This window comes from Cottoperca gobio, chromosome 22 (assembly GCF_900634415.1).
Source record: "Cottoperca gobio chromosome 22, fCotGob3.1, whole genome shotgun sequence".
NCBI lineage: Eukaryota > Metazoa > Chordata > Actinopteri > Perciformes > Bovichtidae > Cottoperca > Cottoperca gobio.
The window spans coordinates 9,575,006-9,588,530 of record NC_041376.1 but is presented as its reverse complement, the minus strand read 5'-3'; the positions used below and the strand labels follow the sequence as shown (position 1 = coordinate 9,588,530).

General features: G+C 39.3%; 1 protein-coding gene across 1 annotated transcript; it reads right to left on the bottom strand.

Annotated features, from left to right (window-relative positions):
* Window positions 1-633: 633 nt before the first annotated feature.
* Window positions 634-4,644, bottom strand: klf11b (Kruppel-like factor 11b). Its single transcript, XM_029461409.1, is given in 5 exon segments — window positions 634-1,221; window positions 1,223-1,266; window positions 1,579-2,506; window positions 3,380-3,640; window positions 4,466-4,644. Coding segments are annotated over 5 exon segments (1,530 nt in total). The 5' UTR covers window positions 4,505-4,644; the 3' UTR covers window positions 634-963.
* Between the last annotated feature and the right edge of the window lie 8,881 nt (window positions 4,645-13,525).

The following is a 13,525-nucleotide window of genomic DNA, read 5'->3' as shown; positions in this document are numbered from 1 at the left end:
CACCAAGAGCTTTTTATAACACCAAAAATTAATTCAGCCAGTGGACCAAAAGAGGGCGGTGGTGGGGGAGTCAGTGTGACGCACACAGGATGTGTGCAGGCACCACACTCATTTCTGCATGAGACAAACACGAAAGATTGTTGACTATATCTACTCTAGATCCCACACTTCCCCAGATAAGATATCGGAAAGTTTCACAAAATCCACAAAGAATGACTCATTTAATATTTTTCTTTTATTACAAATACGTATTAAATAATATGAAAAGTTATACAGGGAGATATAATCAAGGTATAATCAAAGTACTGATGATTAATATTCATATTTACATTGTTTTCATGTTTTCCCAAATATGACAAATAAATGCATTTCATAGTACAACAAACAATACATTCATACATTCATATATATATATATATATATATATATACATATACATTCATATATATATATATATATATATATATATATATATATATATATATATATACATTCATATATATATATATACATTCATATATATATATATACATTCATATATATATATATACATTCATATATATATATATATTATATATATATATATATATATATATATATATGTATATATGTATATGTATATGTATATGTATATATATATGTGTATATGTATATGTATATATATATATATATATATATATATCTCAACACAAACAAAAAGAAAGTGTTGCAGCAGAGGTGGAGAAGGTGAAATGTATAAGACAAACTTCATACAAAGGCTTTGGCAAGAGTGCATTGATATTATCAAAGTAAACAAAAGAATCCTTTAAAGAAAAAAGTACAAATGAGCAGTAGAAAGGAAACAAAGAGTCCAGTGCATGTTTTTTCTTTCATTTCCAGGAGTAAAATAGCAGCAGCCTTGTGTGCTTGGCTGCTCCCTGCAAGTGTCCCTCTGGTATCTTGGGAGTTAGATGGATGTTTATTTTACTTTGTGCAGGCAGGTACCAGCATGCTGAGCGTGGCAAGGCCGGGTTTTGAGGCAGACGTTTTGCCAGCAGTCATCTTGTTCAGGCTGCGAACATCAGCCTGCCAGGAGGGAATTTTCTTTGTGGTCATGTGGCGGCGGGCGTGTTTGGTGAGGTGATCACTGCGCATGAATCGCCGGTCGCACACGGGACACACAAATTTCTTCTCCCCGGTGTGTGTTCGCCGGTGACGGGAGAGCTCGTCAGAGCGGGCAAATCCTCTTATCACAGCCGTCCCAGCTGCAGCTGAAAGGCTTCTCCCCTAAAAGGGAAAGCAGGAAGTCAAGTCAGCAACTGAGTCACAATGCAATCATAAAAACTTAACACATCACCCTCGTCGTGTCTGGGATATAACAATGAGCTCACGCTCAAGAATAACAAGGCCAAGAAAGTTTAACAAACAGGATGCAACACTCATCTGTGTTCTCATATTACTCCACATCCTCAGTATCAACCAAACCCAACACTTCTGTATGCAGTTAACTAACTTACAATCAGAGGGCCTTGGATGCATTTGAGACTGCAAACAAATACTATAGACTTCCACTAAAAGTAGTCCACTTTTTTTCCTCACCTGTGTGTGTTCTTAGGTGAGCCTTGAGGTGTGAGCTCTTAAAATACGTCTTCCTGCAGCCCGGGAAGTTGCAGACGTAGTTTCTCCTGCGGGAAAAGTCCATCTTTGTGGCTGTTGTACTGCCGCTGGGCCCCGCTGGCACGTACACAGGGGCCGGGGCCAGAGGTAGCAGCTTGGTGTTGCCCAGGGTCATGACAGTCTGAGGGCAGTGAGGGGCCTGAGAGACGGAGGACTGAGGGAGAACCAGCATCACCGTGCCCTGGGGCACCGATGAGCCCACGATGAGGGACTGCTGGACAGGGACTCCGTTAGCTGAGGCGGGCTGGGGTAGGATGGGTGTGGTGGTGGTCCGAATCCCAGTAGTGGATGTATGAACTGCAGCAGGGATGAAGGCTGAGATTATACCCGATTGGCTGCTGACAGGGAACATCTGGCAGATGATTTGAGGACTGGGGATTGAGGGCTGGGACAGGGTCATGGGAGTAGGGGGGCTGTTGTGCAGTTGTATATTGACAGAAGTGGGGGTGGAGACACAGTTAAAACAGAACTTTGAGGGACTAGCGTGCTGCTCTGTTCTTGAGGCAGATAATGTGGGTGTGAAAGGAGCAGGGGGAGGTGGACGTGTGGTTATCTGCTCAGTCTTTGTAATGCGTTGCTGCTGGCAGAGCGTTGCAGCCGTTACTGTGTCTGTAGTTTTCTTTGGATTGGGGGCCACTGGAATGTGGTGTTGGCAGGGGGTGCTGTCTGCGGTGTGGCGGATGACGCTGGTCGCCATGGCTCTGCAGGGCTGTGGCTGAGGGGGATGGGAGGGGGTCTTTTCAGCAATGGGTGACAGGACAGGTTGGTGGAGCCCGGAGCCACAGTGTTGTGAGGACACAGCTGTGCTGGATGCCTCAACAAAGCTGGGGCTGTGAGGGGGAGTCATACACTGGAGAGAAAAGGGAGAAAATAATTAACCAGTGTATCCCAATACCCATGTAATAAGTGTTTATCTAGTGTTACAAGGAAAAGTGATACATAAATAAGTATAACAGGTGGCAGGCAGGTACACACAAGGAAAACGACCATTCTAACCTATAAAGAGCTATAAACTATGATCTTTATGACCCTGTCTGAAGGTCAAACTACCTTACAGTATCAAGGCTATTCACCTGTCTCAGGCTCATGCCATAAATTTTCACTTTCATATCAAAAGGTTATTTTGGTTTAATGCAAACCGTAGCCAGGTTTCCTTCCAAAATAAATCGCAAGTTTTAACCGAATTTTGAGTAAAACAGAAAATAATTAATTGTGAATGAATGCTTGTTTCCATCCACTATCACTATTATGTGATTACTAGTAGTTGTTTGTGGAGATGAGCAGTAGATGGTGCCATTTGTCCAGTGGGAAAATATTGCAGAAGTGGGCGCAACAAGATGATGCAATTAAAAGAGCACCAGTTGGACATCAAACCATTTGTTTCATGTAGTAGTGTGAGGAAAGCTACATCAGATCTGTGTGGAGCTGCATCTTGACTTTTATCAATACACGTTAAGATCAACACGCTGCGATAAATCAAGATTTTAAGAATTTTCTGCGTTTTCACTCAGGGTTTTTTTAAGCGCTAAATAAAAATGTGCATAAATAGAGGTGGATGGAAACGCACTTATTGTGTGCAATCAAACATCAGTCATTTAAATTGTTTCACAGCTCTGTGTGATTTCAGCACCTGACGTTATGAGGGGGCAGGACCTGATTATGCAAAACGGACATACATATTATCCAATGGTTTGACACCTGTGCAGCCTGATAAGTCACTTACCAGGGAGGAGAGGGACACAAAGTCCTTTGGGGGCTCTGGAAGTTCTGGCGGCAAGAGGGAATCACAGGAGTCCGAAGCTGGTGTGAGGGGTCTGGGCTTGCAGGGGTTTGGCCTGCTACTGCCGAGGAAGGGGCTCTGACCCCAAGAGCTCATACACACCAGCGCTTCAGCTGCCTCCAGGTCTGTGTATTCCAGACCACACTGTTCACTGTCATGCCTCATTCTCTTTGCATAGGACCCACAATGATCCGTATACTCAGTCTGAAAGGAAAAGTAAATAAACTTCAGACAAAGGAAGAGAAACAAGAAGTACTTCAGTACTGCCACATCATTGAGTTATCAGTGTTATTCTCAACGGCATGATTGTCTCATATCTAATCATGGCGTGAATGAAAACAAAGGGAAGCACCATTTATTCTAATAATAATATATAATATGTATTTGCAGTTATCATCTGCTCTGTCACTGTTCCTCAACCTGAAGTTCCTGCACAATGCTGCCAATAGGGGAGAGGAGGTGTTGGTGACTACACCCCAGCCCAGCATCCACTGTCTTTGGTTCAGAGCCAGGACACCTCCCAACGCCAAATATAGACCAAACAGTGACGTGCTGCCGAGTTGAGCCATGTGAAATCCCCATAAAGCGGTTTGCATCAGGAAGTAGGTGTATTATGTTATAACTTCATTAAACATTTTTTTTTACAGTAAACTAAGCATATTACTTATCCTTCACAAACACCTGATACAAAATAAATAAGTGTCAACACTGACTTACTGACGTTTTTTTTTTTTTTTATATGTTAGATTATCATAGTTATTATGGTTATTACTTTTTAAAGACTAAATAACAAATTGAGTAATAAATATGATAAAAACAAATTTGTATTGAATATGGCTGATTTGGGACGTTGACGTGACACAAAATAGTATTAATAAAAGTGTACAGATATGTAGAATTCAGCTGTTGACTTAGCTTTAGTACTGAAATATCAAAACACCTCAGTAAACAAGTTAATGTTACTGGACTGCAAAATAAATATCGCCCCTAAGCTTAAGTATAGTTTAAAAAAATAATTTAAAATCTTACCCCGTTTGAGTCCATCTCTGTAAATTTTCGCGAGGGCATTGAGTAATAAAATGTCTAAATATCACTTTTTTGTTGTCAAAGCCCGTACAGAACAAAGAGGCGGCGGTTGCCAGTGCTGCTGTCTGTACTGGGGTAGGGTTGAGGTCGTTTTTTTCTCTGACTGGCTCTCTTTTCTCTCAGCTGTGTGTGTAAAACATGGGGAGGAGAAAAAAAAAGGAAAACAAAACTCACAACACGCACTGGCGGGTGGCAACACTCAGCCAATCACAATTAAGTGTGTGCAGAGCTCCAGCCAATGGGAGAGCAGTGAGCGCGTGAACAGTGCGTGCTCGCAAGACGGTTGGAGGAAATAGGGTGCGTGGCCGTTGGTGGGCGTGGCCTTAGAGTCAGCAGTGTCAGGGTAAACCCGATGAACTGCCGTCCATTAAACTAGGCGAAAGGTCGATCCAGTCTATGCTGCGTCCACGGGGTGTGGGAATAACGTGCGAAAACGACCTGACGGGCTCGTGCAACATCTTATAAATTATCCAAAAAAGAAAATGATTTTATAAACGTGTCTATTCACTGAGCAACATCAATAATTAAGTAATTCATATATGTTGATATAGAGAAATTGAAATTTTCACCAAAGCGCCAGGACAACACAGCAGCTAAGTGATAAAAAAATGTTTTTGCCAAGATTTGGAATTTGCCTCAGTGTGCTCATGACAGAACAACAAACAATCACAGCACAACAGTCAAGAAACATAATAATAAATAAAAACATAACCTAGGGTACAGAATACATAACCCCCATTCCATAAAACTTTACATACATCCGTGGATGTAAGATATTGTGCAAAATAAGAATATAATGCCAGGTGCTTTAAAATACAATATCCGTTTGTGCTTTGCTTTCGTAAAGTGCTGGTGCAGAATTAGGGAACCATTAATGTGATGGTTCTGCAGTATGTGCTGTTGATGAAACGGGAAGTCTTAGTTTTAATGGCGCGAATCCACTTTTATATGCATAAGGCATATATACAAAAAAGGCCTACTATATTTTTGCTGTTTATTTTTAATAAGCTAATTTTTCAATTATTTCAAAGAATGTTCTAAGTATGCATTCAAATCTGCTTAATGTGGTCCACTTGGGTTTATATGTAAGTCTGTGATGTTGCACTGTATTCTTTCATATTTTGAAATAAGATAAAGAATATTTATGGCCAGAGGTCCACGTCAGCTAAAGTCAAATTATTTTAACCAGCTTTTGAAGAAGTCAGTTTATACTTTACACTTTACAAACTAACGCTCGATGAAGGACTTGTGGCAGTTATAAACACTTGATTATGTCTTGGATTATTAAAAAATAACATATTCCCCTTAATATGACTGCATATAACTTCTTGTTGCCAATGGAAAACGTTGATCCAAAAATATCTTGATTTTTCAAATATTTGAACTAATACAAGTAATTTGTACCATCTTTCCCACAGTCCTTGAATGCAACACCAGTGTCCAGATGAAGTGCGGATTTCTGGCTTGTTGTTTTTGCAGCTTTCTTACAGCAAAAGCAGATAAACAAGTGTTTGAGTGTCATCATCTTCACAGTTCATTGCACAAACACATAATCACTAAGCAACAAAGTGAGTTAAATGCTTTTTTAAATCCATGTTATTACTTTTGCCCTTAACCATGTTACCAGTGTAATAATGTCTCATTATCCCTGCTCAAAAGTAGACTACATGGAATGTTTTTGTGGTTTCACAGGTCACCCATAAGAGGCCATCAAATAAACTCTAAATGTTACATACATTAGGCAACAAGGTACCTGGATACTCTTGGTCATGATATTGACACTTGTTTTGTCTGTGGGTTAAATCACTCTTAATAAGGAATTATGAGGGGGAGCCAACCTCAGTGCCCCATTATATAGCCTACATATGGACTATATTAGATTTTACATCGTAACATTTGCAGACAAATTCATTCTAATGGGCATTCAAGTGTACAGGTGCCCTGCACTGATAACATTTTGTCCTGGGTGCAGAGAAAAGGAGGAAAATGTTTTAGTGATTCTATAAACTTTATGTAAATGTTATTGTATATTGGGCTGCTTTTTCTGTGGCCTATTGTCTGACAATTTCTCTGAGATAATTCCCACGAGTACATGTAAGAGAGTTCAAATTGGTCTTGATCTACATTTGCTGTTATGTGACCGACTGCATTTAGACAAAGAGAAAATGTGTCAGAAGTCCCAGTGAACTTCTGCAAGCACTGATATGGAATTAGCCAATCAGAATTAAGAAATATTACCAATTCAATATAACCAAGATGTTTTGATAAAAACACTAGTAGGCCCGGTGTCATCTTCATGAGCATCAGACCAATTATATTGCACATTTTGTTTCTGATTTTTCCTGCTTATATACAAACAAAACTCATATTAGACCACAGTGTGAAATTGGTAAATTGTTGTTTGTTTGCAGCTTTCCTGCAGCAGAAGGGAGTGTAGCAGGTGTGTTGGCCTGGCCCAGGCAGTGCCCGGCTGCCAACGAGGCCGTGCCTCAGTGTGACTCACATAAGCATGACCTCAGGCAGCAATGAGGGCTTGGAGCTGCAGTGCCAGCAGTTAGTGAGAGGAGAGGGGAAGAGGGAGGAGTTACAAGGAAAACAAGTTAGCATGCCGGCATGACAGGCAGCCCAGGCCTGTGCACAGCAGCCTGTTTGTGATATAAGTGGGGCAGGCCGCTTCAACTTAGTTAGGGAATCTGGAGGAAAGGTTACACTGGCCCTATCTGGGCCTCCACATGCACACCTCCCCTGTCCGGTCAACTCCCCCAACTCAGGAACTCCAGGAGTGGACTCAGAAAGGGGGGCGATGCCCTAGCAGGGTTAAATATATCACCCAGGGGCTATATTTCACTAACAGACCCTGAGCTCTGACAGGCAGCCATAGGCTGTGTCATCTAGACAAGAGTGTTATTTCCACATGAGGTATATCCACTCTAAATCTAAAATGAGACAGCCATCACATGTTTGACCAGAATCAACACATTACTTAATAAAATGTTCTGAATTGATATTAATTTGAAAATATCACGTGAGTAACATGAGGTCAACATTGTTTTACATTCATGTAAGAGCACACACTTCTCGTCTCAATTCATTTTGGACCCTCTAAACTCACATCACTGCAAATGCATGGCATGTCTGCAAAGATTTTGGTAATATGTTACATATTAGTAACATTTTAAAGCTAAAATAAGAAGTATATGATTATTCCATATGGTTAAATGACCCAAATTCATCTTACATATATTACCTCCACTGGAATACATGATTTCACTGATAGCTTTGACCATATTAAGACAGATTTAACATGTTATACATTTGTTAGGACAGCAAACAGGAGAGAACCAAATGAAAGCCATAGTCATGCAAAAAGACGATTGCTTTGGTGTTGTGAAATCCCTTCACTACGCTCTCGTCAAGGGGTCTACTTTTTCTTTTTTTTTTGATTATTGTTGAAGATAATGTATTAGCCTAGCACATGCCTCTAAATTGCATTTTTAGTATTACTAATTACTTTTGTGGTAATATTTTAAGCACACATGCCAACACATATCCAGAATGCTTTGTGGGCTCAGTTGTTGAAAACACTTGTCAGTCAGTTGCTCCTCCCTACTATCACTACAAGCTGGCATCTGGGTGAAAGGACACACCAGGCAAAGAGATCCAAGGCTGTAAAGAAGGATCCTTCTTCACAGCCTTGGATCTAAAGAAGGATCCTTCATCCTTCTTTCCTTCCTTCCTTCTTTCCTGCTTTCATTCTGTCCCTCTTTTAGTTGCCTTCTATTAATGTTTTTTCAATTTCAGATCAATGCATATCATTTTACACTTCACAGACATAAAAGAATAGAAAACCTTTTCTCTGCTCTGTGTATAAATATGAACAATGTTATGAAGAAGCACATAACAAACAAAAGAAGACAATGCTTTACCATCACAGATATCTGAGATTTAGGCAGACCAAAAAAAGTACTAAATGACAAGCCATAGCATGTGTAAAAGTGCTCTTCCTGAAAAGATTAAATGGTGTTTACTTTCTAGATTTATGTACGTCAAAATGCTATTTTGGCATTCAATGTATTATTTATGCATGAGGGAGTCAAAGAGCACAGCTATGTGTATTATGTTTGTGAGTGACGCATAACTGTAAGAGTGTATGTTAAGCATTTAAAAGGAAAATGTCATCTCACTTACTTCAATGTTCAAACCCATTTCAGCCTTCAGCTCTGAAATGTTAACATCCATTTTTATATGGCTTCAAAAGACACAAAATGACCATCAAATGTATTACAAATCCATATTTACACATTGTAGCCTGCATTTGTATAGGTTTAGTCACGTGTGCATACTACAAACAAGCACTAATAGGAAAATATGAGAGACAAAAAGGTAAATATTAGACTTTTAGACCCGCAAAAACCCACAATTCAATTACATGGCTACAAACAAAACATTCAAGGAGGTTTAGGTTTTCATAAAGAGTTAATAGAGCGTATTGTCATTTTAACTTTGCAGAGAGCAACCCCTTCAATACTGAAGAGGTTAATAGAGAGCCTCGGCTTCATAAACATGGAAAATCTTTACAGCGGTTTCTGTCGAGGGACACTGAAAGGAGCATGTCTATTTAAATCTCTCCTCATTTCTATTCAATTAAAAAAAGATCTTAATCAACTTCTCTTGACGGAGTACAGTACTATGTAAATGAGGTATGATACAGTTGTTTGTGATCGTGATCGTAATCGTAATCCTTTCTTTTTTCTTTCTAGCTTTGAAAATGACTTAATAATTGTCTGTTTGTATTTGGCGGCATGACGCCAAACACGTCATGATAAGAGATTGCTGGAACAGACTCAACCAAGAGATTTTTAATTCGCGAAATAAAAATAAATGTTAAATTCAGGGTTGGGGAGTAACGGTGTACAGTACATGTAATCGGGATTACAAAATATAAGAAGACCTAACTATAAAAAGTGCAGTTAGATTATAGTTACATCGTCAAGAATTACTTGATTACATTTTATATTACGTCTTTAAAATATGTCGATTTTAAATGTATGCATTTTTATTTATTATAAGTTTTTGCCAGTACTGTTTTTGTAAGGATAATTTGAACTGTAAATGCTGAATATGGAAAAATGCATTTTATTTGCATTGAAAATGTTAAAAGAGAAAAAACTTTAATATAGGTTGCAATATTTTGTGTTTGATTTTGTAATAATCCAAAAGTATTTAGATTAGATTACATTTCAAAGTAATCTGACCACGATCCTAGACAAAAGAGTGTGTTATATATAGTAAATATTGCCTGACAACAAACCACAGATTGCTTGTTGTTCGAGCCGTATAGTCAACACTGCACTGAAGGATGTTTTGTTTACCACACAGCACATGTGGCCCCACCCTCTCTCCTCCTACACATTAGAATGGAGCGATAACAGAGATTCCTCTACAAGCTCCTGGCTCCTGATTGGTCGGAATGGGATTCTAAAGCCAATCTGTTGCTATGAGACAAGGACTCCTGTGCTGCCAGCTCGCTTTCTGTTGTCCTGGCAACACGAGGAACAGGAGGCAGGGTTGAGGGCTCTCTGGAGGAGCTCCCCAGGAGACAGTCTGGGCATGTGTGTTGCCTAATGATGAAGGCTTGGAAATCTGGGATATTATTAAATAATACACTTTGAATAATTGTCTTTCTGCTTTTCCTGTTCTGGGGAAAATTGTATTCTTCTGCAATGGCTTGTCATACAATGCTTTATGAAAGAAGCACATAGTGTTTATTCATCATCTCCTTTCAGAAACCTACAGTATCTAATAAACTGTAGTTCATTTTAAATCAAAAAATTATTCAGTGTTTTTAATGTTAATGTCTTCATACTTGTAATTCAAAAAAAGGGAAATATTGTGCTTTTTACTCAACTAAATGTGTTACCTTTGATTTCTAGTTACATTGCAGGTTCAGATTAATTATACAAAATATAACCAACAAATACATTACTATGTATTATTAAGGATAACGATGAGACTTGACCGCTATCTGGCAGTGTATATAGTGAAACCAGCTTCAAAATCAAAGCATCAATAATCATAATATAATAATAAAATGTACATTATTTTGAAATTAACCTATTAAAATTTAAATATATATATTTTATGCTAATACTTAGTGCTTTTACTTCTAGCAGAGTATTTATATTTCATATCTAACTTTACTGAAGTAAAAGATCTGAGTACTTCTTCCACCATCGCTAGAAGAAGGGCAAACAACATAAAACCAGATGCAATTGATAAAATTACATTGTTTATTCACAAAGAACTTGGGAATATATAAACTCAAACAAAAAGGAAAACGGCAATGGAAAAAAGGGTATTTTCAAATCAAATAAATAAATATAATAAAAGAGAAATCTTAAAATAAAAGCTACTAACTACTAACTAAATGTACTTATAGTACCTACAGACTAACCAGCTCGAGTTTCTAAAAGACAAAAAGAGTTATACTCATAGATAGCGAAGGTAGCGACTATAACAAGCTGAAAATGAGACATGCAAACATTCAACATTTGTTGTTAGACTCAACCTGAGTTTAGTATATGTACCTTTGTCAACATCTGACAGCAGAGGAAACAAAACCAAAAAGAAAATGTGTTTTTAATTCATTTTAATCGTCTTTCTTGTGGGAGGAAACCCATGCTAAAAAAGGGAGTATAGATGTATCCACATAATAAAGATCGAGGAAGGGAGCGCTACCCTGACCATTGCTGCGAGGCCACAGTATTAAACACTGAGCTGCCATGTTGTTTAATGTTATGATTTGAAATGTGGGAGGGAACCGGAGCACTTGGAGTAAACCCATGCCTACACTGAGATTTAGTCAACGAGCTTGCGCATGAAGAACAACTTGAAGGGCTTGGTTTTCCCACTGTTGAAAATAACCTGGCCACTGCGGACTTCTTTGGTGGTCGCCTGAGGAGGGCATTCAGATGGATTTTCAGATTCTTCACAACAGCATCATCAAAAGATGTATCGTTTGATGCCATTGCAGCCTTCTGTACCTTTACTGGAGAGCCAAACTCCTTTACAAGGTCGTTGATCATAACCTTGTTGACTTTTTTCATGGTGTCTTTGATTTTTCTGACAGCAGATATAGAGATGTTGATTTCACCCCACACCTTGATGATGGAGTTGAGTCTGCTGTCTCCAGGGACTTTCTGGTTTCCTTAGGGTCTTTTCTCATAATCAGAGCAGTTACTAGGTTGTTCGTGATCCTCTCTGTTGTAGAAGAAGAGGAATCAATTGACACTGCTAAGAGTCCCTCACCTGACTTTCAGAGTGTGTTGCCTGACTGATGCAAACCACTGCAGGTACGGAGTAAGAGACTGGCTTAGGTTGTGTTGCATCCTTATGAGATGATAACCAATTTGAACAAGAGAGTTTTGCAGTCTGATGGGTCCTTCTCCAACCAGAGAAGCACCTGCTGCAAGAACTTTCCCACTGCGTCCTCTGTCATGACATATAGGACTATATAGGAGAAAACTGGGACTTAGAGTCATTCGCCTTCATCCTGAGCTCAGAGATGACCGAGTCACAGAGACATTTTGCCGTTTGGACCAGGGGAATGTGATGTGATGTCCAGTCGGACGGCTAGCTTTGGGTCGTGGCCTGCTAGACTCTGGAACAACTCCTGGTAGAACGTCTTCAACAGTTTCAGCTTGTTTAACGTGAGAAGACCCTGAAACCTGTGTCAGACTCACAAGGAAGTCGGTTACTTCTTTCAGTGACACACTCTTCGGCTCTGCCTTCATTTTCTCAATTGTTTTTTGGGCAAACTTGGAATAGAACTTTTCAGTTGGCGGTATCTTCTAAAGGTGCGGTCCGTGTCTCTTACCCTATTAAGTATTAACCCCATGTTAAAATGAGGTTGCAATGAGCTACTGTGATCACTGCATCCAGAAATATGTCCAGAGAGCGTATCAGTACATCCAGAGAGAAGCTGACAGACTGGAAAGCATCTTCAGCCTCGTCCATTGTCAGTATCTCGCTGGACCATTGGATGAGGATGTCAGAAATAGCTTTATTCGCTAAGGGGACAGAGATCTGAGATTTTACACTCTGAGATGATTCACATCTCTCTGGTTTTTCTAAATGGGGGATCTGTAGTGTAGATTCAAAGCTTTTGAGTATGGCAAACTCAGTGCTCTTTGCCCGCCAACACGCTCCCTGGCGCTGAGTGTTTAGTTTATCTAAATATCTTCTCAGACATTTGGTAACATGAAACACCATTTGACGAAGAGACACGGTGTTGGACGTGGAGCCATTGACAAAAAGGGCAGGGCTCTGACGGCCAAACAGAGCTGTTAATGACCACAAATGTAACAGAGTTTACCTTCTGTGCAACTTCACTCTTGACCAACGCTGTCAGCTTATCAACGCTCTCACATTAGTCATAAATTCTCAAATCGAATAAAAATATTTTGTCATATCATCAGAGATTATTCATATTCTAAAAATAAATTAAGTGTGAATAATGTGTTGAGATGGAAAAGAGCATTAAGGGCTTTCTGTCATTTATCGAGGCAAGAGGTTGAATAATAGATGAGACAATTATTTGCTCAGTTCAAAATGCCTAATGCAGATACTGATGAGAATATGTAGTTTGGATGAATTCAGTAAAAAGGTGTTACTTAAGGTGGTCTCTGCTCAACAATATAATTATGTAACTTTTCATAGCAGTCTCTCAAAGTTCTACATTGTGCAAGTGTCCTGTAAGAACAGTCAAAATGCATTGTTTAACTGTGTGGGTACAGTAGTCTATTTCCGGTGCTGGATTGAAATGATCAGCGATGCTATTTTCAGCAGGCACAATAAAAAGATATTTCCTGTTATGTCACCAAGTCCACACATGGCGAGTGAATAACTTCACAGCAGGAGGGATTTTTTACTTTGTAGAGTGGATCTATAACAATAATTTAAAAAAGGTATGAATCATACAAAGACACAATGGAACATGACTCA